Genomic DNA, 25,893 nt, shown 5'->3' on the forward strand with positions numbered 1-25,893 from the left:
GTAAAAGCCTGTTGAAAACCTGCATTGCTTGCTCAGTTAAGATTGGTGTTTTATGTTCCTGACATGGTACAGTTCATCTGTGGATAGAAAAAAAGAACGAGGCTTAACATGAATTGCAGCTTCTATTGAAACCAATAAATAAAACATAGAGAATGAATACATGAATACTGACACTTTGTATGTGCTATTATGCCTATGCATTAGATTTGAGATGTGATACGTTTTACACTTGTCTTGCCTGAAAGAGAATAAACAATAGGGAAGTTGAAGGGAATCAGACACAATAGAATGACATACAAAACATGCACAAGCCAATGAACAAGATGTTGTACCCCAATTTTATTTATTATCATTCATATTAACAACTTTATGTTGACTGTTGGATGGAGACTGAAATAAATATAGAGAACAGCAATATCAGCTAACAGAGATGTGATGAGAATAAGCAGGTAGTTCCTCAGAGTTAGGAGAGGAGAAGAGTACAGGTATACTGTGTGTGTGTGTGTGTGTGTGTGTGTGTGTGTGTGTGTGTGTGTGTGTGTGCGTGCGTGTGTGTGTGTGTTATTGTTATTACAGGAAGGCTCAATAGTAGTCCTGTTAAGAACATTGAAAGCACATTAAAGCTGTTGAACACAGAGTCATAGAAAAGATGTGTTCCTCTCCCTCTACGTTCATCGCTCTACAGAAAAAAACAGGAATGTGTTTTCAGCGTATTAAATGGTATCCCAGACAGGAACAATGGTATCCACCTCCATGAGTAAAAAGCATGACAAACGCAACAAACTATCAAAGTATTTTTCCGTCATCACATCTTGTTTGATATATTATTCTATTAAAAGATGTGATGTGAATTCAGCAATACTCTCTCTATACATGGTTTGTGTTGGATTGACTTTTGTATATACATTTTCACATTTCAAACCACCACACGTTTGTTTCCAACTGTAACAGATGAGTAAGAACAGAGTTAGAACTACTCTCAATGGTCCCACAATGATATCAGCATTTCCTGTTTATGGTGGCCCCTCAGGGACAAACATCCACTTTGAAATCCCCCGCCCATAGTCCAGTTCTCTTCCTCACAACAATGGCAATAAAGCAGTGAATCCTTGAATCTCCAAACCTCAAGGGGTTGAACTGTAGAAACTATAATGGAATATTTCCTGAGAAACCAAAATGGAAGAGAAGTTTGGAGGACAATGATGCCATGGATGACTGGAGCTCCAGGTTACAGATGTGGATTTCTCCCAACCTTCAGATTGACTTCTCTGTTCTGCACTGGATGGTGGAGATCTAGAAAACATCTACCCAGACAGAGAGCAGAAAGACAGGTAGGCAGGCAGACAGACAGACAGACATACAGGTAGCCTTTCAGCCAATTCATTCTCTGTCGATCCTCGATCCTTATCCAACCAGCTGCCTGGCTGTTGAAAAGCTGAAAGACGTCCTGTGCTCTCTCAATTCCTGGGCGAGTCGGCTTTTGTTAACTGCTCTTTTCCTGTGACCAGTGTCCCCACAATGTCAAATCTCAGTAGGGTTTTTGATTAGAACACTGAAGGAAGGGGACTGACATAGAAATAAATAAAGATTGCAGAATGTCCATAGGTGTTCCACTGACATCATCAGGTCGGCCATATTGGACTGGACTCTATGGGGACTGAGCAGTAGGAATGAACTTCAACTCAGAGATGTCATGAGATGAGATGGGGATGAATTGAGATTGCTATAGGATGAAGGGTATCAGAGATAAGTTTTAAGACAGCTGGTTAGACTTAGCAGTTATGGATGAAATGTCATCAATCCAGTATCAATTTAAAAAAGAATGAAACATACACTAAGTGTACCAAATATTAGTAACACCTTCCTAATATCAAGTTCCACCCCCTTTTGTCCTTTTGAACAGCCTCAATTCGTCAGGGCCTGGACTCTATAAGGTGTCGAAAGCGTTCCACAGGGATGCTGGCCCACGTTGACTCCAATGCTTCCCACAGTTGTCAAGTTGCCTGGCTGGTGGACCATTCTTGATGCACACTGGAAACTGTTGAGAGTGAAAAACCCAGCAGCATTGCAGTTCTTGACACAAACCGGTGTGCCTGGCACCTACTACCATCAAAGACACTTTTGTCTTGCCCATTCACCCTCTGAGTGGCACACATACACAATCCATGTCTCAATTGTCTCAAGGCTTAAATCCTTCTTTAACCTCTCCTCCTTTTCATCTACACTGATTGTAGTGGATTTAACAGGTGACATCAATGGGGGATCATAGCTTTCACCTGGATTCACCTGGTCAGTGTATGTCATGGAAAGAGCAGGTGTTCTTAAAGTTTTGTACATTCAGTGTATGCACATTCAAAGGTGCTATTTCCCTTCTAAACTTGAAAATGTACAACAACACATTCTTAATCCGGAAATTAGCAGTCGTTTGGATGTGCTTTTTTTATATAACAGATGGTCATTTAATCATAGAAGTGTCTAGAATTAAATGACTATGGTTGCAGGAAAAAAAGGGGCATGATATAACATACAGTGGGGCAAAAAAGTATTTAGTCAGCCACCAATTGTGCAAGTTCTCCCACTTAAAAAGATGAGAACTTGCACAATTGGTGGCTGACTAAATACTTTTTTGCCCCACTGTAACTCTAACCCCTAACCTTAACCCTCACCTAACCTAACTACAACCAATTAAGTTTAACATGGGTTCGCTGGTCAGTCATGTCCCTTTATTTTTTCCCAGATACAAAAGAATGTCTTTGTTGAGAACTCAATCCTTGGGTTTTATTTCTCTATTAAACTGACAGTGACACACAGTAGCTACTAACAGATAACACAGAGACACCGAGCTCTACTCCAGTAGGCTATACAGTAGCATGCAAAGGTGACAGAGGGCTTCAGGTTGGACAATACATTTAGCTGAACTATGTTCGATACCTAAAGCAGGTAAAATAGTGTGAAATGTTGTACATTGAACAATTCACTCAACAGTTTCCCAACACACATTGGCAATAAAAATCCATCAACAAGAGGACATTCCACTCTCTTCTCTTTTACGCGGTTCAAGGACACATCTTAAAGGGAATGGTTTTTTTCTTTGTAGTGTACGACACAAACAATGATGGTGACTAGTCTGTTGCAGTCAAAAAGCACAAAGGAACACCAGGAAAGAAGCAAGCACTCTTTATGTCCAGTGACCCTTAGAAACCATGTCACGGGCAACATTTTCTAACCTTATATCTCTGTCCATGTCCTCAGTCCTCGTCCTCATGTTGTTTTTCACTGAGGAGGGGCTTTGTCTTTTCACTGGCTCCGTCTTTCCCTGGAACTGCGGACTCTGACTCTGATTCTCCAGTGTGACGGGCTACCATGGGGTCCTCCATCCCCAAAGGCCCACCTCCATCCTCCATCCACATCAGGGGGGCCTCCTCACTCCACCGGCCCGTCTAAAGCTCTTCTCACACGGGCGTGGTCCGCCGGTTGACCCCGTCCTTCAGGTCATTGGGGAAGCAGTTGTGCAACTGCAGGAAATCGCCTGAGCCGTGCTCGGGGCTGTATGCGTTCTCCGTCACGCCCCCTTTCAGACCCCCCTCACGGGTCAACGTGTACATGGTCAATTCTCCCAACGGCCCCGTTGCTGAGGTCCCACCCTTCAGCCTCGCCGGGGAGTGCTCCTGCGAAGCGTCAGAGGAGCGCGAGCTGGAGTGGGGTGTCCGCCTGCGGAAGCGGTAACTGGGTATGCGTGAGTAGGGTGAGGAGGAGGACATGGAGCGGATGAAGTCGCGGTGAGCGTGGAAGCGGACCTCCTTGTTCTTCTCGATGTAGATGTTGACAGCCAGGACGGCCACCATCTCGGCCACGATGAAGGACAGAGCTCCGAAGTAGAAGGACCAGCCGTAGCTGTAGGTGTTCTTCTTGTCCTCATCCCGCTTGTCACTGGGGTCGCCGGCGTTGCTAGAGATGTAGACAATGATGCCAATGATGTTACTCAGGCCTGAGAGAGTTATAGAAAGACCGAAACACAGAGAGAGAGTGTATATGAGGGAGACACCGAAACAGAGACAGAGAGAGTCAGAACATCAGACAATCTCTCAGCCCCATTGGTTTTCCTATCAGGCTTCAGCCCTGACTTGAGGAACGTGTAATCAGACCTCTGGATAATACTAGTCATCAGTCAGAGATCCCAGAACACATCTTCTCTCTGGTCTGATAAGTAATGAACAGTCTTAATGATCGGTGCCACTGACCTCCCCAGCCCTAACACACTGCTCTAATGTACGTAGAGGACAGCTCATGGCCTTCTCAGCCTGCGCTGTGAATGGACTTCACAATTCAGACCGAGCACAGGTAACTGATGAGGGTGTGTGTGTGTGTGTGTGTCAGGCCCTGAAGGGTGTGTGTGTGTCAGGCCCTGAAGGGGGCGTGGCTTACCTGCGGCTACGAACAGGATGCCGGCGCTAAGCAGGATGCTGTTCCTGTTGCTATAGATACGTCCCACGGCCAAACACAGCCCCCCCAGCATCAACAGACAGGTGCTAAGGATAGGAAACACACTGGACGCCCGCACAATACCTGGAGTAGAGAGAGGTATGGTCACACACACACACACACACACACACATGCGCACACACACACACACATGGACACACACACTCACACACACTCCCTGCAGCTATTTTCTGTACACACTGAGTGCTACTGTGGGTTTTAGATATTGAATAAAATCACTCTTTAAAGTCTATTGTCTTGGGGGAATATAAGAAAAAATACCCATAACTTTAAATGACGAGCAGTAACAACAGTTAGGATTACTACACACATAGTCACGAGGTCTGAACATTTATTAGAAGAGAAGTGAAGGAGAGGAGAGGAGAGGAGAGGAGAGGAGAGGATAGGAGAGGAGAGGAGAGGAGAGGAGAGGAGAGGAGAGAAGAGAAGAGAAGGAGAGAAGAGAAGAGAAGAGAAGAGAAGAGAAGAGAAGTGAAGGAGAGGAGAGGAGAGGAGAGGAGAGGAGAGGAGAGGAGAGGAGAGGAGAGGAGAGGAGAGGAGAGGAGAGGAGAGGAGAGGAGAGGAGAGGAGAGGAGAGGAGAGGAGAGGAGAGAAGAGAAGAGAGGAGAAGAGGAAAGGAAAGGAGAGAAGAGAAGGACAGGAGAAGAGAGGAGATGAGAGGAGAAGAGAAGAGAAAAGAAGTGAAGAGGAGAGGAGAGAAGTCAAGAAGAGAAGAGACAATGACCACTCACGCAGGAGGTATTCTGAGCTGTCTGTGTCATAGTCGTTATCATCTGGGAAGTGGTTGATACGGTAACAGCTCCCTACGTTAATCCCTGCAGGACATTGGAAGAAACATTGCATTGCATTTACACACAGTGACTGAAACAGCTGAGGAACAGACCTCAGTTATTAACTTAGATCGTCGATCAAATCAAATCAAATGTATTCATAAAGCCCTTTTTACATCAGCAGATGTCACAAAATGCTTATACAGAAACCCAGCCTAAAACCCCAAACAGCAAGCAAAGCAGGTGTAGAAGCATGGTGGCTAGGAAAAACGCCCTAGAAAGGCAGGAACCTAGTAAGAAACCTAAAGAGGAACCAGGCTCTGAGGGGTAAACAGTCCTCTTCGGGCTGTGCCGGGTGGAGATTATAAGAGTAAATGGCAATTAAGGCTAGATCGTTCTTCAGTCACAATGGTTGTAGAGGGTGCAACAGGTCAGCACATCTTCAGTAAATGTCAGTTGGATTTTCCTAGCCGAGCATTCCGAGGTCAAGACAGTAGGTGCGGTAGAGAGAGAGCGAAAGAGGGAGGGAGAGCGCTAGAGAGCGCGAGAGAGGGTCAAAAACAGTAGGTCCGGGACAAGGTAGCACGGCTGGTGAACAGGTCAGGGTTTCATAGCCACAGGCAGAAAGGCAGAAACTGGAGCAGCAGCACAACTAGGTGGACTGGGACCGCCAGGAGTCATCAGGCCAGGTAGACCTGAGGCACGGTTCTAGGACAGGTCCTCAGAGAGAGGGAGAGTGAGAGTGAGAGTGAGAGGGAGAGAGAGAGGGACAGGGAGAGGGCGAGGGAGAGGGAAAGAGAGAGAGACACACAGAGACAGAGAGAGATACAGAGAGAGAGACAGATACAGACATAGACAGACACAGAGAGACAGAGACAGACAGAGAGAGGGAGAGAGAGATGTAAGAATTAGAAGGATCATACTTATTAAGTTCACACAGGAAACCAGATAAGACAGGAGAATTTTACCAGATAGGACAGACTGACCCTAGCACCCCAGCACATAGACTATTGCAGAATATACACAGGAGGCTGAGACAGGGGGGTCAGTGAATATGATCAAATTGGGGTTCTAGTCAAGATTCTAGCAGTCGTGTTTAGCACTAACTGAAGTTTATTTAGTGCTTTATCCTGGTAGCCGGAGAGTACAGCATTGCAGTAGTCTAGTGAAAACAAAAGTGGTCCTACAATGGAACCTTGACGAATATTGAAACCTACAATTGATTTGTCAGAGGACAAACCATCCACAGAGACGAACTAATATCTTTCTGACAGATAAGATCTAAAGCAGGTAAGAACTTGGCCGTGTAGAGAAGGTTTCCAACCTCTCCAGAGGAATGTGGTGATCGATGGTGTCAAAACATGGTACTAAGGTCTAGAAGCACGAGGACAGAGGCAGAGCCTTGGTCTGACGTCATTAAAAGGTCCTTTACCACCTTCACAAGTGCAGTCTCAGAACTATGATGGGGTCTAAAATTAGACTGGAGCATTTCGTATACATTATTTGTCTTCAGGAAGGCAGCTTTTATTTTAAATGCTTGAGAGGAATGAATGGGAGATTCGATATAGGCCGTTAGTGGGGGGGGGGGGGGGGGGGGGGCATTTTCAGGAGAGGCTTCGTTACTGCCACTTGTATTGAGTTTGATACAAATGATGTTCAACGTAGGAGGGCCAAGCACAGGAAGTAGCTCTTTCAGTGGTTTAGTTGGAATAGGATCCAGTACAGTGACGTGTATTCATGGCTGCCATTTTCTTTTTTCAATTTGCAACAGGCTGAATGTATCTCACAAGAGAAAGCCTCCGAGCGACACAGAGTCTCTCTGTTTCTCTACGTGTAGGTCGACTATCTGATGCTGTCTGGTCCAAACCAAAATGACATTGTTGCCTCCTTTAGCATTGAATCCAAGGGAAGACAGCAAGCATCTGGCCTCCATTGACAAAAATAGCATACAAAACTAGCCAATCATTGTTAAGCTGAACTGAGCGACCTCAGCTGTGCATGGTCCAGATGCATTAAAAAAAGTGTTAACTCCTATCAAATGCCATTGAGAGCATACGTCACTGACAGAAACACTTTAATTGTTGCATTTTGTTGTGTTGTTTTCCTCCGGTAGCTAGCTAGCCAGCTAGCTAAAATTCTTTCCTAATTTAGCCATGGATGGAGACAGGGATTTGGAGTTTGTTTTTACTTAATTCTCCATACTGACTATTGATTAAAAGGATGGAAGTTCAATATGTAGCTAGATGTAGAAGGCTAATGTTAACTAGCTAATGTTGCCCACAAATGGAAGTTAGGCTAGTGAGCAAGCATTTTAGCCAGGTAGCCTAGGACAACAAAAACTAATAGCGTGTACTGTATGACAGAGTCATAGACCGTTTCGTGAACATGAAAGAGAGGAGGATGGCATTGGAGTTTCTCTACAAGTAGGTTGAGTCAACATGTTTTTTTTATTTGCACGAACGCTCACACAGAAATCAGAACCATGGACAGCCACATCATATTAAGTTTATGTTGATTGGACTAAATCGTTTTTGGTATCTTTTAGTTGTCACTGTATTAGACTAAGCAGAGGTGATTTGATGATGTTGACATGTTGAAGTGTAAATGGTGCTGGAATAGTGGAGTTTCTATTTTCTTTGTGACTTACAGTAACTCTCTGTGGTTCTAAATCAATAGTTGTTTAGTGGTCTGAAAATGTCAGAAACATTAACTTTCTTGACCATGCTGTGGGTCATGTAACTGTTACTGTACATGGAATATGCTTTGTGAACTTCACTGGACAGAGGTGGCTTCCTCAGGGATTTCATCCACACACTGCTTCTGGTCCAGTCGGCAGCTGGAAGGTTTAGAGGCCATGACTATTTTCGTGAATGTGTCGAGCGATACAGGATAAAATAACTTGAGTGTCTCCCATTGATCCCAGGTCCTGGCAGTTCTGTGCAGATAGAACAACTTAGTTTTGGAGAAATAGGCAGATTCAAAGAGGAGTAATATACTTTCTAATGATCAGGATCTTTTCATCTCAGAAGTTAATGAATTCATCGCTGCTGAAGTGAAGGCCACCCTCTCTTGGGGAATGCTGCTATTTAGTTAGCTTTGGAACAATATCAAAAATACATGTTGGATGGTTTTTATTCTCCTCCATCAGGTTGGAAAAGTAGGCTGATTGAGCAGCAGTGAGGGCTCTTCAATATTGCACAGTACTTTTTATATTTACACACAGTGTGTGAAAAATCTGAGGAACTGACCCCGGTTCATTTCTTACACATTAGACTAATACAGTACTTGAAGATAAGGGCACCAGGGGGACAATATAAGAGAATAGAAAATGGCATCTCATTTAAAACATGTATTGCCTTCCTCCTATTGAAAAGCTCTAGATTCTCATAACTTAGTGATGAATAGCATTGTAGGACACAATAGGACTACATATTTTATTCATCCACTATAACAAGCTGTTTAACACTGAGATATTCATCCACTATAACAAGCTGTTTAACACTGAGATATTCATCCACTATAACAAGCTGTTTAACACTGAGATATTCATCCACTATAACAAGCTGTTTAACACTGAGATATTCATCCACTATAACAAGCTGTTTAACACTGAGGTATTCATCCACCATAACAAGCTGGTTAACACTGAGATATTCATCCACTATAATAAGCTGGTTAACACTGAGGTATTCATCCACCATAACAAGCTGGTTAACACTGAGATATTAATCCACTATAACAAGCTGGTTAACACTGAGATATTCATCCTCTATAACAAGCTGTTTAACACTGAGATATTAATCCACTATAACAAGCTGTTTAACACTGAGATATGAATCCACTATAACAAGCTGGTTAACACTGAGATATTCATCCACTATAACAAGCTGGTTAACACTGAGATATTCATCCACTATAACAAGCTGTTTAACACTCAGATATTCATCCACTATAACAAGCTGTTTAACACTGAAATATTCATCCACTATAACAAGCTGGTTAACACTGAGATATTCATCCACTATAACAAGCTGGTTAACACTGAGATATTCATCCACTATAACAAGCTGGTTAACACTGAGATATTAATCCACTATAACAAGCTGGTTAACACTGAGATATTCATCCACTATAACAAGCTGTTTAACACTGAGGTATTCATCCACTATAACAAGCTGTTTAACACTGAGGTATTCATCCACTATAACAAGCTGTTTAACACTGAGGTATTCATCCACTATAACAAGCTGTTTAACACTGAGGTATTCATCCACTATAACAAGCTGTTTAACACTGAGATATTCATCCTCTATAACAAGCTGTTTAACACTGAGATATTAATCCACTATAACAAGCTGTTTAACACTGAGATATGAATCCACTATAACAAGCTGTTTAACACTGAGGTATTCATCCACTATAACAAGCTGTTTAACACTGAGATATTCATCCTCTATAACAAGCTGTTTAACACTGAGATATTAATCCACTATAACAAGCTGTTTAACACTGAAATATTCATCCACTATAACAAGCTGTTTAACACTGAGATATTAATCCACTATAACAAGCTGTTTAACACTGAAATATTCATCCACTATAACAAGCTGTTTAACACTGAGATATTCATCCACTATAACAAGCTGTTTAACACTGAGGTATTCATCCACTATAACAAGCTGTTTAACACTGAGATATTCATCAAATATAGCAAGCTGGTTAACACTGAGATATTAATCCACTATAACAAGCTGTTTAACACTGAGATATTCATCAAATATAGCAAGCTGGTTAACACTGAGATATTCATCCACTATAACAAGCTGGTTAACACTGAGATATTCATCCTCTATAACAAGCTGTTTAACACTGAGATATTAATCCACTATAACAAGCTGTTTAACACTGAAATATTCATCCACTATAACAAGCTGGTCAACACTGAGATATTCATCCACTATAACAAGCTGGTTAACACTGAGATATTCATCCACTATAACAAGCTGTTTAACACTGAGATATTCATCCACTATAACAAGCTGGTTAACACTGAGATATTCATCCACTATAACAAGCTGTTTAACACTGAGATATTAATCCACTATAACAAGCTGTTTAACACTGAGATATTCATCCACTATAACAAGCTGTTTAACACTGAGGTATTCATCCACTATAACAAGCTGGTTAACACTGAGATATTAATCCACTATAACAAGCTGGTCAACACTGAGATATTCATCCACTATAACAAGCTGGTTAACACTGAGATATTCATCCACTATAACAAACTGTTTAACACTGAGATATTCATCCACTATAACAAGCTGTTTAACACTGAGATATTCATCCACTATAACAAGCTGGTTAACACTGAGATATTCATCCACTATAACAAGCTGGTTAACACTGAGATATTCATCCACTATAACAAACTGTTTAACACTGAGATATTCATCCACTATAACAAGCTGGTTAACACTGAGATATTCATCCACTATAACAAGCTGGTTAACACTGAGATATTCATCCACTATAACAAGCTGTTTAACACTGAGATATTCATCCACTATAACAAGCTGTTTAACACTGAGATATTCATCCACTATAACAAGCTGGTTAACACTGAGATATTCATCCACCATAGCAAGCTGTTTAACACTGAGATATGAAGCTCATGGAGAGCTTGTTCAACTGAACTTCATCTTCTCCTTGGAGGCAGAATACATTATTCCATTACTCCCCCTCTTGGTTCGTTACACTGGTGTCAGAAGTGGGATTGAGAGGAAATGGAAAAGAATGTGAGGAATGGTTTGTCCTGCGATCTAGATGGACCCATGTGTGTGTTCAACACGACAAGGTGATGTTTGTCTCACCTCAACCCATTACCTTCTCCCTATATTGGCTTTAGATAAAGCAGCAAGCAGCCGATGAGAACCTCATCTAAGGTGAGGTGAGGCACTGGTTATTGGTTATGACTTTCAAAAAGGTGCAGTCAATGCCCTGCGTCTCTCTGGGGCTTGCAAATTAAGATTCCAGCTCATTGCACAACACATAAATCGTGGGCCACCACAAAGCCGATTTGAGTTAGATGCTGGAGGAACAACACACACACACTGATATTACACCACAGTGTGATTAAGAATGCATTACCCAGAGGTATTTCGTGCATTTCAGTGCATGTCCAAATTCATCTGAGGTGAATCCCTGATTAGATGAGCTCAGGGAAAACAACCACCTTACTGGAACAACAAAGGAGTGGGCTCTCTGATGGCTTTAAGTACCTGTCTGAGGGTGTGTGTGTGTGTGTGTGTGTGTGTGTGTGTGTGTGTGTGTGTGTGTGTGTGTGTGTGTGTGTGTGTGTGTGTGTGTGTGTTTATGTTGGGTAGGGGAGAGACCTATTGCTGTAATATTGTACACACTCAGGGGAGGGATGGAGGGAGGGAGGGAGGGAGGGAGGGAGGGAGGGAGGGAGGGAGGAGGAGGGGGAGGGAAGAGGGTGGAGGAGGGAGGGAGGAAGAGGAGGAGGGGGAGGGAAGAGGGAGGAGGGAGGGAAGATGAGGAGGAGGGAAGAGGAAGGGAGGGAAGAGGACGAGAAGGTTCATGGATACATAATGTTGTTGTGGTATTGCTGTTCAGCCAACCAATTAAATCATAAATAGACTACTTACCATCTCTGCCTTGGGCTGGGCTGGACTGTACCTGAGTTTATTTGCAGTGTTGAGCACAGCCAGCACTCAGCAGTGTCACTGTCAACAGTTACTGTGGTGTGTGTGTTTGTGTGTTTGTGCTTGTGTGCTTGCTGCATGTGTGCACTCGTGTCTTGAACGAATGTTGTAAGATTCCATGGACAACCCCTTTATCCATAGTGTTGTTGTGGTATTAACCATCTATTTCCTCCCTCAGATCCCTAATGGCTGAACACCTGTGACAGGGTTGACACAGTTTCCTCCCGACTGTATAAAAGCCTTATTACGTGAGTAACCACCAAGAAGGAACCTAACAGCTAGTCAGAGACCCAGGAGACCCTCTCTGTACACTCAGGGTGACTCACAGAGCAGGGGCCTTGAGACACAAACATAGCCATTAACTGGGTCTGCTGTTTAATAAGGAACGTAAAATCACACAGTCTGGGCCTCCCGGGTGGCGCAGTGGTTAAGGGCGCTGTACTGCAGCGCCAGCTGTGCCATCAGAGTCCCTGGGTTCGCGCCCAGGCTCTGTCGTAACCGGCCGCGACCGGGAGGTCCGTGGGGCGACGAACAATTGGCCTAGCGTCGCCCGGGTTAGGGAGGGCTTGGTCGGTAGGGGTGTCCTTGTCTCATCGCGCACCAGCGACTCCTGTGGCGGGCTGGGCGCAGTGTGCGCTAACCAAGGTGGCCAGGTCCATTCCTCCGGCCCAACTGGCTTCCGGGTTGGATGCGTGCTGTGTTAAGAAGCACCCGAGCCCGTACGGGAGTTGTAGCGATGAGACAAGATAGTACTACAACAATTGGATACCACGAAATTGGGGAGAAAAAGGGGTAAAAATTCAAAATAAATAAATAATAATAATAATAAATCACACAGTCTGTATGATATGCCAAATAAACACCTCATGTAACTGATAATTGTCCCGAAGAAGAGCATCATTACCCAGTAGTGGTGCGTGGGTAAAATCCCGGGGGAAGCCAATCCCCCCAGAAAAGCCAGATTTCCACATATACTGTATGTTGTGATAATTGCATTGTTTGCTCTATAACCTGTTAGTTAATGTGCCTTGCCACCGTGATACACTATACTGTATATACAAAAGTATGTGGACAACCCTTCAAATGACTGGATTCGGCTATTTCAGTCACACCCGTTGCTGACAAGTCATTTTGTAAAATATCTGCCCTGCTGACCCGGTCAACTGTAAGTAATGTTATTGTAAAGTGGAAACGTCTAGGAACAACAATGGCTCAAGCGCGAAGTGGTAGGCCACATAAGCTCACAGAATGGGACCGCCGAGTGCTGAAGCACGTAGTGCGTTAAAATCATCTATCATCGGTTGCAACACTCACTATCGAGTTCCAAACTGCCTCTGGAAGCAACGTCAGCACAAGAACTGTTAGTCGGGAGCTACCTGCCCGACTGCATAGTGCCAAAAATAAAGTTTGATGGAGGAAGAGTAATGGTCTGGGGCTGTTTTTCATGGTTCAGGCCCCTTAGTTCCAGTGAAGGGAAATCTTAACTCTACAGCATACAATCACATTCTAGACAATTCTGACTTTGTGGCAACAGTTTGGGGAAGGCCCTTTCCTTTTTCAGTATGACAATGCCCCTGTGCACAAAGCAAGGTCCATACAGAAATAGTTTGTCGAGATTGGTGTGGAAGAACTTGACTGGCCTGCACAGAGCCCTGGCCTGCACATAGCCCTCACCTTTGGGAAGAATTTAAACACCGACTGCAAGCCAGGCCTAATCGCCCAACATCAGTGACCAACCCCACTAATGCTTGTGTGGCTGAATGGAAGCAAGTCCTCACAGCAATGTTCCAGCATCTAGTGGAAAGCCTTCCCAGAAGAGTGGAGGCTGTTATAGCAACAAAAGGAGGACCAACTCCATATTAATGCCAATGATTTTGGAATGAGATGTTCGACGAGCATGTGCCCACATACTTTTGCTCATAAAGGTTTAAAGGCAGAGACAATAAGAAGACAGAGGAGCAGAATAAATTCAACCACACCTTCGTTTCATCACAAAACCGGACAGTAACCTTTGTCCAGTGAAGTCCACAAAGCATATTGCATGTATTGTAACAAACAGTTACATGACCTACAGCATAGTCAAGAAAGTTAATGTTTCTGACATTTTCAGACTTCTAAATAACTATTGATTTAGAACCACAGAGAGTTACAGCAAGTTGCAAAGAAACAGGAGCTGCCTCCACTATTCTAGGACCATTTCAACTTCAACATTTCAACATCATCAAATCACCTCTGCTTAGTCTAATACAGTGACAACTAAAAGATTCCAAAAACAATTTAGTACAATCAACGTGAGCTAAATAAGATGTCGCAGTCCATGGTTCTGATTTCTCGCTGTGTGTGTGTGTGTGTGTGTGTGTGTGTGTGTGTGTGTGTGTGTGTGTGTGTGTGTGTGTGTGTGTGTGTGTGTGTGTGTGTGTGTGTGTGTGTGTGTGTGTGTGTGTGTGTGAGTGAGTGTCTATTTAAGTGGAAAAAACATGTTGACACACCCTACTTGTAGAGAAATGACAATGCCATCCTCCTCTCTTTCATGTTGACGAAACGGTCTATGACTCTGTCATAAAGTACACATTTTTTGTTTTTGTTTTCCTAGGCTACCTGGCACAACGTTAGCTAGTTAACATTAGCCTTCTACATCTAGCTACATATTGAACTTCCATCCTCTCAGGCCGGGGCACAACAATGTATGAATTAATGGTTGGATCAGAATCACCGTTATAATCATTGGCCAGTACGGAGAATTAAGTAAAAATTAAGTAATCCTTATCTCCGCCCATGGTTAATTTAGGATAGGGACAATTTTAGCTAGCTAGCCACTGAAGGACAACAACACAATGAGATGCAACAATTAAAGATGTTTCTGTCAATGACGTATGCTCTCAATGCGATTTGATAGGAGTGAAGCCAAATCCAAACTGGCTTCTTTTGACACTCAGTTTAGCTCAACGCTGATTGACTATTTTATACTTTTTTTGTCAAGGGAGGCCAGATGCTTGCTGGCTTCCCTTGTCTTTAATGCTACAGGTGGTAACAATGTCATCCTCTTTATGACCAGACCGCATCAGATAGATGGCCTACACGTAGAGAAACAGAAAGGCGTTGTTTCACTCGCTCAGATGCTTTCTCTGGTGAGATACATTCAGCCTCTTGTGAATTGAAGGGAAATTATGAAAACACAGAGAGACGAAAGATAAATAACTTAATGTTTTCTTAATTTTGGGGGAAGCCTGGCTTCTCTTGGCATCCATGAAAACACACCACTGTCGTTACCAAGACGACAGTGTTTTGTTCTTTCTAACAGAAGAGATGTTTGGACATGACAATGACATTGCTAGAATGGACGTAATGGGTGAGCAGTCATTTATTTATGTCCAGCATTTCCCCTCTCTTGCCTCTTCCCTCCTCACCCATTTCATCTCATCCCATCCCCCGTCCTCCCTCCCCCAGAGCGTCTCACTCAGACCCCAGCTCCAACCTCTCCAGTCTGTCTGCCGCCATGGCCCCTTCCACCTGTGTGTGTGTGTGTGTGTGTGGGTGTGTGTGTGTGTGTGTGTGTGTGTGTGTGTGTGTGTGTGTGTGTGTGTGTGTGTCGGTCTGTCTAGGGGAAGAGGAAAAGAGAATATTGCATCTGATTTGTAATCCGATTAGAGACTGAGGCTCCTGGGCTTGTGATTTACGAGCGGTGGTTATCAGTCTAATGTCTAAGGTGTGTGTGTGTGTGTGTGTGTGTGTGTGTGTGTGTGTGTGTGTGTGTGTGTGTGTGTGTGTGTGTGTGTGTGTGTGTGTGTGTGTGTGTGTGTGTGTGTGTGTGTGTGTGTGTGTGTGTGTGTGTGAGCGAGAGAGCAATAAAGAGACAGACAGACAGACAGACAGACAGACAGACAGACAGACAGACAGAGAGAGTGAGAGAGAGACCAGTCCCTGAGCCCTTCCTGGGAGACCACCGCTGGGCACATCCTCTCCATGGCAACCCCAGTTCTGTTTCAACAGTCTGATTTCCATAATGTCTCTAAGGATGCCTTTGACATCTTCATTGGCAACCACCAACAGACAGCCTGTCACATGGCTCCCTGTCAACAGCCCCCTAACCCTTCAAGAAATATATCCCCCAACACACACACATCTGTCTATACCTGTTGTTTACGAAGCATGTGTCAAATACATTTTGATTTGAAACACAAAACACAGATATTACATAATGTACACCCACACACACATGCATGCCCTGTGAGTGAAACAGCTATCACAGCACAGCATTGCTGTGGGTGACAGGGTGATATACTTTGCCATTATTGTGAATTAACTCAGCTCAGCCAATAACGCGAGAGCCTCAGTGGAATAGACCAATCGCATTACAGTATCACAGCATCATATCCTACACTCTCTCAGCTCTCCCTGGTGTCTACCCTGCCTTTTTCCTATCCTCAAGACATATCATCTCTCCAGTTGAATATTTTAATGGGCAGATTAATTAAGGATACCCTCCAAATGAACATCAATACATATATCTGCAATATATAGCATCATTAATACAGCCTGGGGGCTATAATGTAATGGTACATGAGGTGGCTGCATAGTACAGTGAGTGAATGTAAGGCAGAGTCCCAAATGTTATCTTATTTCCTTTGTAGTACACTACTACGCTACTTTCAACCAGGGACCATATGGCTCTAGTCAAAAGCAATGCACTATATAGGGAATAGGGTGCAATTTGGGACTCAGCCTTACATTCACTGACTGTACTATACAGCCGCATAGTATACCATTACATCATCAAAAGGGGCCAGTGAGGCTGTGGGTTGGAGTCTATCAGGGGGAGTCATCTGGTTTTATATAGCTGTAAACAGATAGGACACTGTTCCCCAGCCTATAAAACAACCAGACACTGTTCCCTGGTCCTCTCAGGTGGCAGCATAGAAATGTAATTACTAGAAGGGACAATTATTCTGTGATGGGTGGTCCAGCTCGCAGCGGCCATATTAATCTGTTTCTATGGTAGTATAGGCAGCTGGGAGTGCTGAAGGCTGGGATCGCTAGGGGTGCAACTTAATAGTGCAGACTGGCTTCCTCTCCTTGTCTCCTTTCCTTCATCTTCACCAATGTGAATACCGGGGTGCATCTCAATAGGCTAAAGTGGCTTTCTCTCCTTGTCTCCTTACAATGTGATAAAACTGGATAGGTTAAATTCAAGTCACCGGTAAGGATCCTCCATTTCGCATTCAAACCTGTGTTTTCAGATCAGTACAACTGAATGAGAGGAGGTGAGGATGAGGTGAGGAAGCCACTTTAGACTATTGAGATGCACCCAGCAATGGGCTGAGAGAGGCTGGACTGGGGGCTTGTAGGCCTGTTGTAAGACAGGTCCTCACCAGACATCACCGGCAACAACGCCGCCTATGGGCACAAACCCACCATCACTGGACCAGACAGGACTGGAAAAAGGTTATCTTCACTGATGAGTTGCGGTTTTGTCTCACCAGGGGTGATGGTCGGATTCGCGTTCATCGTTGAAGGACTGAGCGTTACACAAAGGCCTGTACTCTGGAACGGGATCGATTTGGAGGTGGAGAGTCTGTCATGGTTTGGGGCGTCATCGGACTGCGCTTGTTGTCATTGCAGGCAATCTAAATGCTGCGCATTACAGGGAAGACATCCTACTCCCTCATGTGGTACCCTTCCTGCAGGCTCATCCTGACATGACCCTCCAGCATGACAATGCCACCAGCCATACTGCTCGTTCTGTGCGTAATTTCCTGCAAGACAGGAATGTCAGTGTTCTGCCATGGCCAGCGAAGAGCCCGGATCTCAATCCCATTGAGGATGTCTGAGACCTGTTGGATTGGAGGGTGAGGCCTAGGGCCATTCCCCCCCAGAAATGTATGGGAACTTGCAGGTGCCTTGGTGGCAGAGTGAGGTAACATCTCACAGCAAGAACTGGCAAATCTGGTGCAGTCCATGAGGAGATGCACTGCAGTACTTAATGTAGCTGGTGGCCACACCAGATACTGACTGTTACTTTTGATTTTGACCCCCCTTTGTTCGATGACACATTTGTGCATTTCTGTTAGTCACATGTCTGTGGAACTTGTTCATTTTATGTCTCAGTTGTTGAATCCTGTTATGTTCATACAAATACTTACACATGTTAAGTTTGCTGAAAATAAACGCAGTTGACAGTGAGAGGACATTTCTTTTTTTGCTGAGTTTAGAAGGACAGAAGAAGAGAAGAGAGGTGTAGAAGAGAGAAGAGTATGAGTGAGTGAAGCAAAGAGAAGAGAATTGGAGGAGAAAGGTGGGGAGGGGCAAAGCTGAGGGCAGCATGCAAGAGGAGAGGAGAGGAGAGGAGAGGAGAGGAGAGGAGAGGAGAGGAGAGGAGAGGAGAGGAGAGGAGAGGAGAGGAGAGGAGAGGAGAGGAGAGGAGAGGAAAAGGTAGAGATGAGAAGAAAACAGAGGAGAGTAGAAAAGTGGCAGTGCTGGTGGAAGTGAGAGCCCGGTGGCTAATTAGCACCCTTGTGGCCTTTCGGCTGACACATTTTAATTACAGACCTGTGGAACATGCTGAGAATGCCAAGCGAGATTCAAAATAAGCTAATTATGAGCGCAATAGTGTGAAAGGAGCTGTCCAGTGCTGAAATCAAACTAACAAAAGACAAAGGTTTGATTTCAGCACCGGACAGCTTCTTACTCTCTGCTACAGCTAATAGCATAGATGGCAGGGATGCTGATGGGCGGGGATGCTGGACAAAAGGGATTCTTCTTCTGCTGACAAATGTATTCAAAGACTTACAGCACCACACTCTGTGGACAGCGCTCAAGCTCTCTGCTCTGTCTGCGAATGGAACCAGTGATTGGAACACAAAGTGCTTGTGGAATAGTGATTTCCAGAGCACTAAATTATGAATTTCTGAAATTACAATCACAAGGGAATATAATTAAAGATGGCCATTGACCAATCTGAAGATAGAGTTTGTGAAACAAGCCGCTAGGCTACATGCTGCTTTTACATTTTTATCCCATGAATCTACATGTCAAAAGAATGAACACTTCCTGAGAAGAACACAGAGAAATGAGCTGTCCAGTGCTGAAATGAAACTAGCACAGAGGCTAATATGAACACATTAGTGGGCTGTGTTCATGCCTATAGGGCTTGCTTATGTGCTACTTTAATTTCAACACTGGACAGCTCAAGATTCACTCTGCTCAACAAGTGCTTACTGTCCCCATGTTTTAGATGTGTTACAATGTGTTTCGACTGTCTGGTGTCACAGCCGCTGACTCCTAGAGAGGCTACATATCTCACACTTATTGTACGGACCTTGAAGTTGGATTGTGAGGTCAGGTGACAAATACCTTTTCGCACTGACTACACTATCAATTGCATTACACAGAATGATTTTTCAAGTTTCAAGTTTTCATCACAGATAGAACTAGGAAGCCATATTTCACCAGATGTATAAATGTGAAGCATCCGGTTGGTATTTCCACTCACTACCAAATATGGTGATGAGAGGAAGCCCAGTGGCCCACATTCTGCTAATTTTCTCATCGATGAAACATTTGATCTTCATGCAGTTTTCTTTTTCCAAACTACAATCTATAACAATCAGAGTGGACTGCATGTTGTAGACGTTACCCATTCCTAAAGTTTCAAAAAAGTCCATTGTTTAGATTTAGAAGGAGTTCAAGGGCGAATTGCACACACGAACTTCACCGAGTAGGCATTCCCTAGCAGAAATATGCAAATAAATATTGGAAAGCGCCAATAGGATCTCACTAGCTCGTCCTTGGCTCTGCCTTGCTTGTTCTGCCCACTATGATTAATTTGCTCCGATGAAAACGACAGACTTTGGTCTATCTTGGGTTAGTAATAAAAACTCTTAGTTTATATTGTCACAAGTTGGCCTACAGTGAAATACTTTCTTGCTTTCTCTTTCCCAACAATGCAGCAGAACAAGAAGTAGTGTAAAAAATAAATACAAAGTCAAGTCGAACCAAAACACATGAGAATTAGAAATAAGTTCAACACGAGAAAGTGAGTAAGCTATATACTGTACAGTGTCAGTTCCAGGGTCAGTTCCAATACCATATTTACAATGTGCAGGGATACTGGAGTGGAAGGGGTAGATATGTATAGAGAGAGGTAAGGTGACTAGGCATCAGGATATATGATAAACGGAGTAGCAGCAGAGTATATGATGGCTATTTTAAGTTGTGTTTTTATTGTCATGTGCACTAGTACAGTGAATTGGACTTTCTTGCTTGCTCTAAGATCTGGCATGCGTCAACAACGCCTGGGCACAGTCTCTTCCTCTTGTGTTCTTATCTACTGATGATTGTCCCCATGACAACCGTGGGACACTTGTCCACTCAAATGGCGTCTGGTGTGTATGCTCTCTCTAATTCTCTCTTTCTCTCTTTCTTTCTCTCTCTCGGAGGACCTGAGCCCTAGGACCATGCCTCAGGGCTACCTGACATGATGACTCCTTGCTGTCCCCAGTCCACCTGGCCGTGCTGATGCTCCAGTTTCAACTGTTCTGCCTGTCATTATTATTATTTGACCATGCTGGTCATTTATGAACATTTGAACATCTTGGCCATGTTCTGTTATAATCTCCACCCGGCACAGCCAGAAGAGAACTGGCCACCCCACATAGCCTGGTTCCTCTCTAGGTTTCTTCCTAGGTTTTGGCCTTTCTAGGGAGTTTTTCTTAGCCACCGTGCTTCTACACCTGCAATTCTTGCTGTTTGGGGTTTTAGGCTGGGTTTCTGTACAGCACTTTGAGATATCAGCTGATGTACAAAGGGCTATATAAATACATTTGATTTGATTTGATTTTGATACTGGTACATTGATCTGTTAGATACATTTTGATTCAAATGTCAGATTGTCTGAATAAATAGCATGTCTAGCCATAATGTACTGTAGATAGCCTATGTATAGTCTATTCAGATATACAGTACTGTGGATAGGTCTATTTATAGTCTATTCAGATATACAGCACTGTAGACAGGCCTATTTATAGTCCATCCAGATATATACAATAACTGTGGAACCTCTGTATGTGCAAGAACTGTAGCAAACAAACACAGCAGTCAAAAATATTGAAACGCTTGTTTACTTTTTTCCCTTTCCTTGATGACTTCTGGTTTCTGTTTTCTTTGGGCTACTTATAGAGCTAGCTGCATACTGCTCCATTCAGCTTTCAGCTATATAATAAAAATGAAACGTGGCTAAACTAAACTATCCTAAATAAAAAAGACATACAGACTGGATTCTCTTTTCAGACTTTTATTTTGCTACATGTGTAAAAATAAAGGTTACAACTAAATATTGTAAGGAAAAAAAAGTGTCTGTCTTGCTTGTCTTTAGGTGACAGAGGTGTACTGGCTGGACATCTCCCAGCTGTATGTGTTATAGTACACCTGTGGTGGCGCATAGCAGCCGCAGCAATAGGCCATGGGCTGGACAGTCGCCCATGTGTATGTCATCTGGATCTGCTCGCTGATATCATAACCCGATGTCTGCACCGACCCGGAGTCGGTTGCACGCGCTCCAGGGGTCTCAATGATCTCGAGGGTCTCTGAGATCTTGTTAGCTGCTGCGGCGGTGCCACGGTTACCAGAAGACGAGGCGATGGCCGTGGCGAGTCCATTAGCAATGGTTGTACCAATGGCAGCAGCGGCGAGGTCACATTTGATGGCCGAAGCAGTAGTCACGCGGAAATCACCTGAGCCCAGCCGGGTCTCGAGGTTCTGGATGGCTTTTGGAGCGTTTTTCTCCGCGGGGCTAGCATTGGGAATTGGGCTCCAATCCCCGGCCTCAGGTCGAAGGCTCAGTCCTTGGGCGGTCGCCACGGCTCGTTTCAAAAGCTCAGTTAATTGTCGAGACTTCGCTCTCTTGTCCATTTCAATTGCCATCTTGATTGACAGGGTCACGGTGTCAACTAAGTCGATGTGGGTGTCCATGTCTGATGGCTTTATGATGGTTGATGGACGATGCAGCGCTTTTTTAGGTTTTGGAACGTCATAATGGATGCGAACATTTCGTCACACGTTTACATCATTCATACACATCAAGCACTGTTATCTTATTTGATGTCTTAGATTTGTTTGTTTCTGTTATGTTTACTACCGTGCTGTATGTTTACACTGAATATATAGGCTATTTGCAGAGCTGAAAGAAACGCCAGGGAATAGGATGTTGAAAAACGACGGGGATATATTAAAAAATCAACTAGGTTGTCCTAATTAGACTATCATGGCCTGTAATATATTTGATAGCCTACAAAACCACGGATGTGTTGAAGAGCTATACCAATCACAGGCCTGCCATCATCCATGCTCATCAAACTTCCTCAGCCTTTCCTTTTCCAGCTGTTCTTTTCCTATAGAAAGCAGTGCAATAAAACACTCATGCAATGACAGCACTGCGTGATAACCACATCAGATACTGCACTCCGGCTGCCAAGCCATTTGTTTTCTCTGATGGGCCTGTCCAAGCCACGCGAAGGGGGGCCGAGCCACGCCTGACTTTTAAAAAATGACCTGCATTAGGCGCGTCCATGCGCTCGTGGATGTCTGTGTTGTGGAGCGGACATGGATAGATCAGGAAAGATTACTCATTTGTGTTGGAATAGGAGCTGAACACACAGAAACAGACATAGGCCTACCTTTTGGATTACATAAATTGATTATGCCGCCAAAGCCTCGTGTAAAATAACCTGGCTAATCTTGGAAACTTTTCTAGCTTTTTCAAATTGATAGTGTGTTAAACTGTTGTCCATATTTATAATTTCAACAGTGTTGCTTATTAGCAAATACATTCACTATCAGGAGGCCAACATCTTGTAAAATGATGAGTTCTGGCTTTAGTCTACGTCAAGCAGTTCAGCACCACCGACAGCGCTTTGCTCAGTCTGCGACTGGAACACAACACAGTGCTTCTAGAATAGTGTCTTCCCGCGCGCTAAATTATACACGTCTACTTGCTAGTGATATCCACACCCCTCAGCACACGTATTCTCAAACCATTACTGACGGCATTGAGGTCAGGAGTGACTGTGGGTTGACTGAAGGGACACTTGACTTGCAAATTGGGGTGGTAAGCCCTAAGGTCCCATGATATAAGACAACCTTGTCATATATGCTAGGATAATTCCCAAAGCCTTGGAAAAAACATAACAAGTACAGGTTAAAGTCAGTGATTTGTTGGACAACAATGCCAGCAGCTTTGTTTCACCCACTTACGCTAAACCACCTCAAACTGTTACGGAACATTATGTTATTCAAGTAGAGTGTGATACAAGAACCTAAACCTTAAAAGCGTCTTAATTCCAATGGTTCTAAAAGGCTAACAGCAGTGGATGAATGGTAATATATTGTTGCCATTGCCTCCGCCTCTGACCAATTAGACTACGAGCCATGTAGGCCTATTGGGGGCTCTGGTCTATACACGACTTATTATCAAAATACTTCACATAAAACTACATTAAGCAAGCATGTCTAGCTATACCTATAAAAAATATATGCATTTGTACATCTTTAATGGCATAAGAACATCATATTTTACTTTGCTTGGACAATGAAATCTCTGTACAGATTCCTCTTTATTTGTATAACCTAGTCTCTCATGTTTCCATAGCAATTAGAGAGACGTTGCCAAGCAACACCCTCAAATACAATAAAGACGTGAATGAAGGCAGAGCTCGTCCTGAAGGCAGGACTCATAAAGGTCCTCAGAGCGTCTTTAAGTTTAGCAACAGTGTAGTGAAAATATCAACCAACTTCACTCTGTCAGTGATTTATAAACTTTTTAAACAAGTGTGTTGATGAACTTGTTTTCTCCATAATCCACTCATAGAATTATAGCGCCGCTTCAGATAGAAACATATTCCCTGTATTTAAACTAGATCATTCTTACGGCCAACACCTGCTGCGTTTAATGTATTTGTCATGCTCATATCACTGCCAAACAGTCCTTATTAAAGACTACCCTATTTACTCTCACCTTGTTTGGAGCGCGTAAAAACGCACCCTTTGACGGCGTTAAGTCTCTTCCTCTCTCTTAGCGAAGAGAAGCCAATACAGTTGACAGTAGAAACAAAACAGCTCCTCTATGAGACAGACAATTACCTTCTTGCTCCAAATACTACCCATAAGCACCCTTTCTCCACATGAACTCAACATGACTTCACATTACCAAAGTATAATAGAAAGAGTAACCTATTTCAGCTTGCCTTACCTTCAATACAACATATTCTCCACAGCCCAGAGTGCGTAAGATCTCCCCTTGCCTTCTTGGGTTGTGACTGGGTGTCATCCGTACTGGCATTGGTTGCGTTGCATATGTATGCCCGTGAGTACAGCCAGTAGTCCGTCCCGATGGCTATGGTCATGAGGCTGAAAGCGGCGAAAGCCCCCACGGTAGCCAGCAGTGTCTGAACCCCACGGTCACACCACGCCATGGCGCTTCATATTATTCAACAGAGCCCGGTCTACACACACCTGGAGAGCGTCACGGCGCGGCGGGTCATCTGGTCATACCGCATGTCCACTGCGCTTTGCTCGCTCCTCTCTCCTCTCCAAGGATCTGAGACGTGGGCTACGTGTTGACTATGGGTGACACTGGATCCCAATGTTCACTTGGAGCTGTAGCGCTCACTCCGTGTGACAGCCAGCTTGAGTGATCCGAACGGGAGAGAAATCGGTGTCCACACTGATCTGACGCGCGCAAACAGCCCACATGTTTGGCCATTCATAGTTTCTGAATCGCCTGATATTTAACCCCAGGTTGATTCTATGTTCCTGGTTTGCTCCTGCCCTATATACCAACTTTTATTGGAATCAGAACCTGTCAATATCACTGATCTATGGAGAGATGTCACTAGGAAGGGAGGGGCTGCAGAGAAATAATGACAGTCAGGTATTGACATCTCTCTCTGTGGTCTACCTCTCAAGCCAGCTCAAGCCTGGTTCATGTGTCAAAGACATGGAGACCTGAATTACCATCCTAAACCCCAGATATCTGGCCCAAGATATCACCCAGATACGTGGTGCTTACCGGTATTGTCTTAGACCTACTCTCACTACTTACTGCTGCCCTCAATGTCACTGTAAAACGAAAATAGCAACAGTCACTCATTTTATTCTTGATTATAATTTAAGCTAAACAGACTGGCAATCAGGATAGCCCAAGCCCTCTGTACAGGCTGTTAAAAATGCACTTAGATGTTTACTGAGTACATGTTACTATCAAGCACACTATAAATCACAGCAGGCAGTAGGACACCACTGTTCTTCACATGTAGCCTGAGGCCTATATGCTATTATAGGTATTGATGAAACAATATTACAACCTCATGCCACATTAACCTTTGGAGAAGACTAGAGACAAGCCAATAAGACACAGCCTGCATCTCAAACGGCACACTATTCCCTTTTAATTGCACTACTTTTGACCAGGACCCATAGGGCTCTGGTCAAAAGTAGTGCACTGTATAGGGAATATGGTGCCATTTGAGATGCACAAAGAGCTACCTGCCTGTGCTAGCCAGCCTGTGACAGTGACTGATACTGTATGTAGGCAAAGCATGTAACAAGAGGCAGTAAAAGTGACAGTGGCCAGAATTTACAGGCTATTGTCCCTCTGTGAAGGAGCAACAGGAAGCACCATCCACCCCTGAAGTCATGCTGGGCTTCTGATTGGTTGACTTCCACCAGGCCCAGTAGATGTAGTCTGGGGGTCAATAGTTTGTGTGTGTGTGTGTGTGTGTGTGTGTGTGTGTGTGTGTGTGTGTGTGTGTGTGTGTGTGTGTGTGTGTGTGTGTGTGTGTGTGTGTGTGTGTGCCTGACACGATGGTCGATCACTTACTGGAGTCTGAAGAGAGCCGAGA

At 43.9% G+C, this 25,893-nt stretch overlaps 1 protein-coding gene across 1 annotated transcript; it reads right to left on the reverse strand.

The window, feature by feature from the left end:
- Positions 1–324: 324 nt before the first annotated feature.
- On the reverse strand, positions 325–24,991 carry LOC110486847 (voltage-dependent calcium channel gamma-4 subunit-like). The gene is made up of 4 exons (XM_021558673.3): positions 24,243–24,991; positions 5,235–5,318; positions 4,426–4,566; positions 325–3,988 (listed from the first exon to the last, which is right to left on the reverse strand). The coding sequence occupies exons 1-4, from the start codon at positions 24,463–24,465 to the stop codon at positions 3,453–3,455; spliced, it is 984 nt and encodes a 327-aa protein (XP_021414348.2). The 5' UTR covers positions 24,466–24,991; the 3' UTR covers positions 325–3,452.
- Positions 24,992–25,893: the final 902 nt, after the last annotated feature.

This window comes from Oncorhynchus mykiss, chromosome 13, assembly GCF_057628025.1.
Source record: "Oncorhynchus mykiss isolate SJ-2025 chromosome 13, ASM5762802v1, whole genome shotgun sequence".
Lineage (NCBI taxonomy): Eukaryota > Metazoa > Chordata > Actinopteri > Salmoniformes > Salmonidae > Oncorhynchus > Oncorhynchus mykiss.

What these genes read in the sequence shown, in the direction of transcription:
- LOC110486847 (XM_021558673.3), bottom strand. Translation starts at nt 24,465, where the DNA reads ATGGCGTGGTGTGACCGTGGGGTTCAGACACTGCTGGCTACCGTGGGG. An exon ending in CAGCTCAGAATACCTCCTGC is followed by an intron (nt 4,567 to 5,234) that starts GTGAGTGGTCAT and finishes TCTCTACTCCAG; the next exon opens with GTATTGTGCGGGCGTCCAGT. An exon ending in CATCCTGTTCGTAGCCGCAG is followed by an intron (nt 3,989 to 4,425) that starts GTAAGCCACGCC and finishes TAACTCTCTCAG; the next exon opens with GCCTGAGTAACATCATTGGC.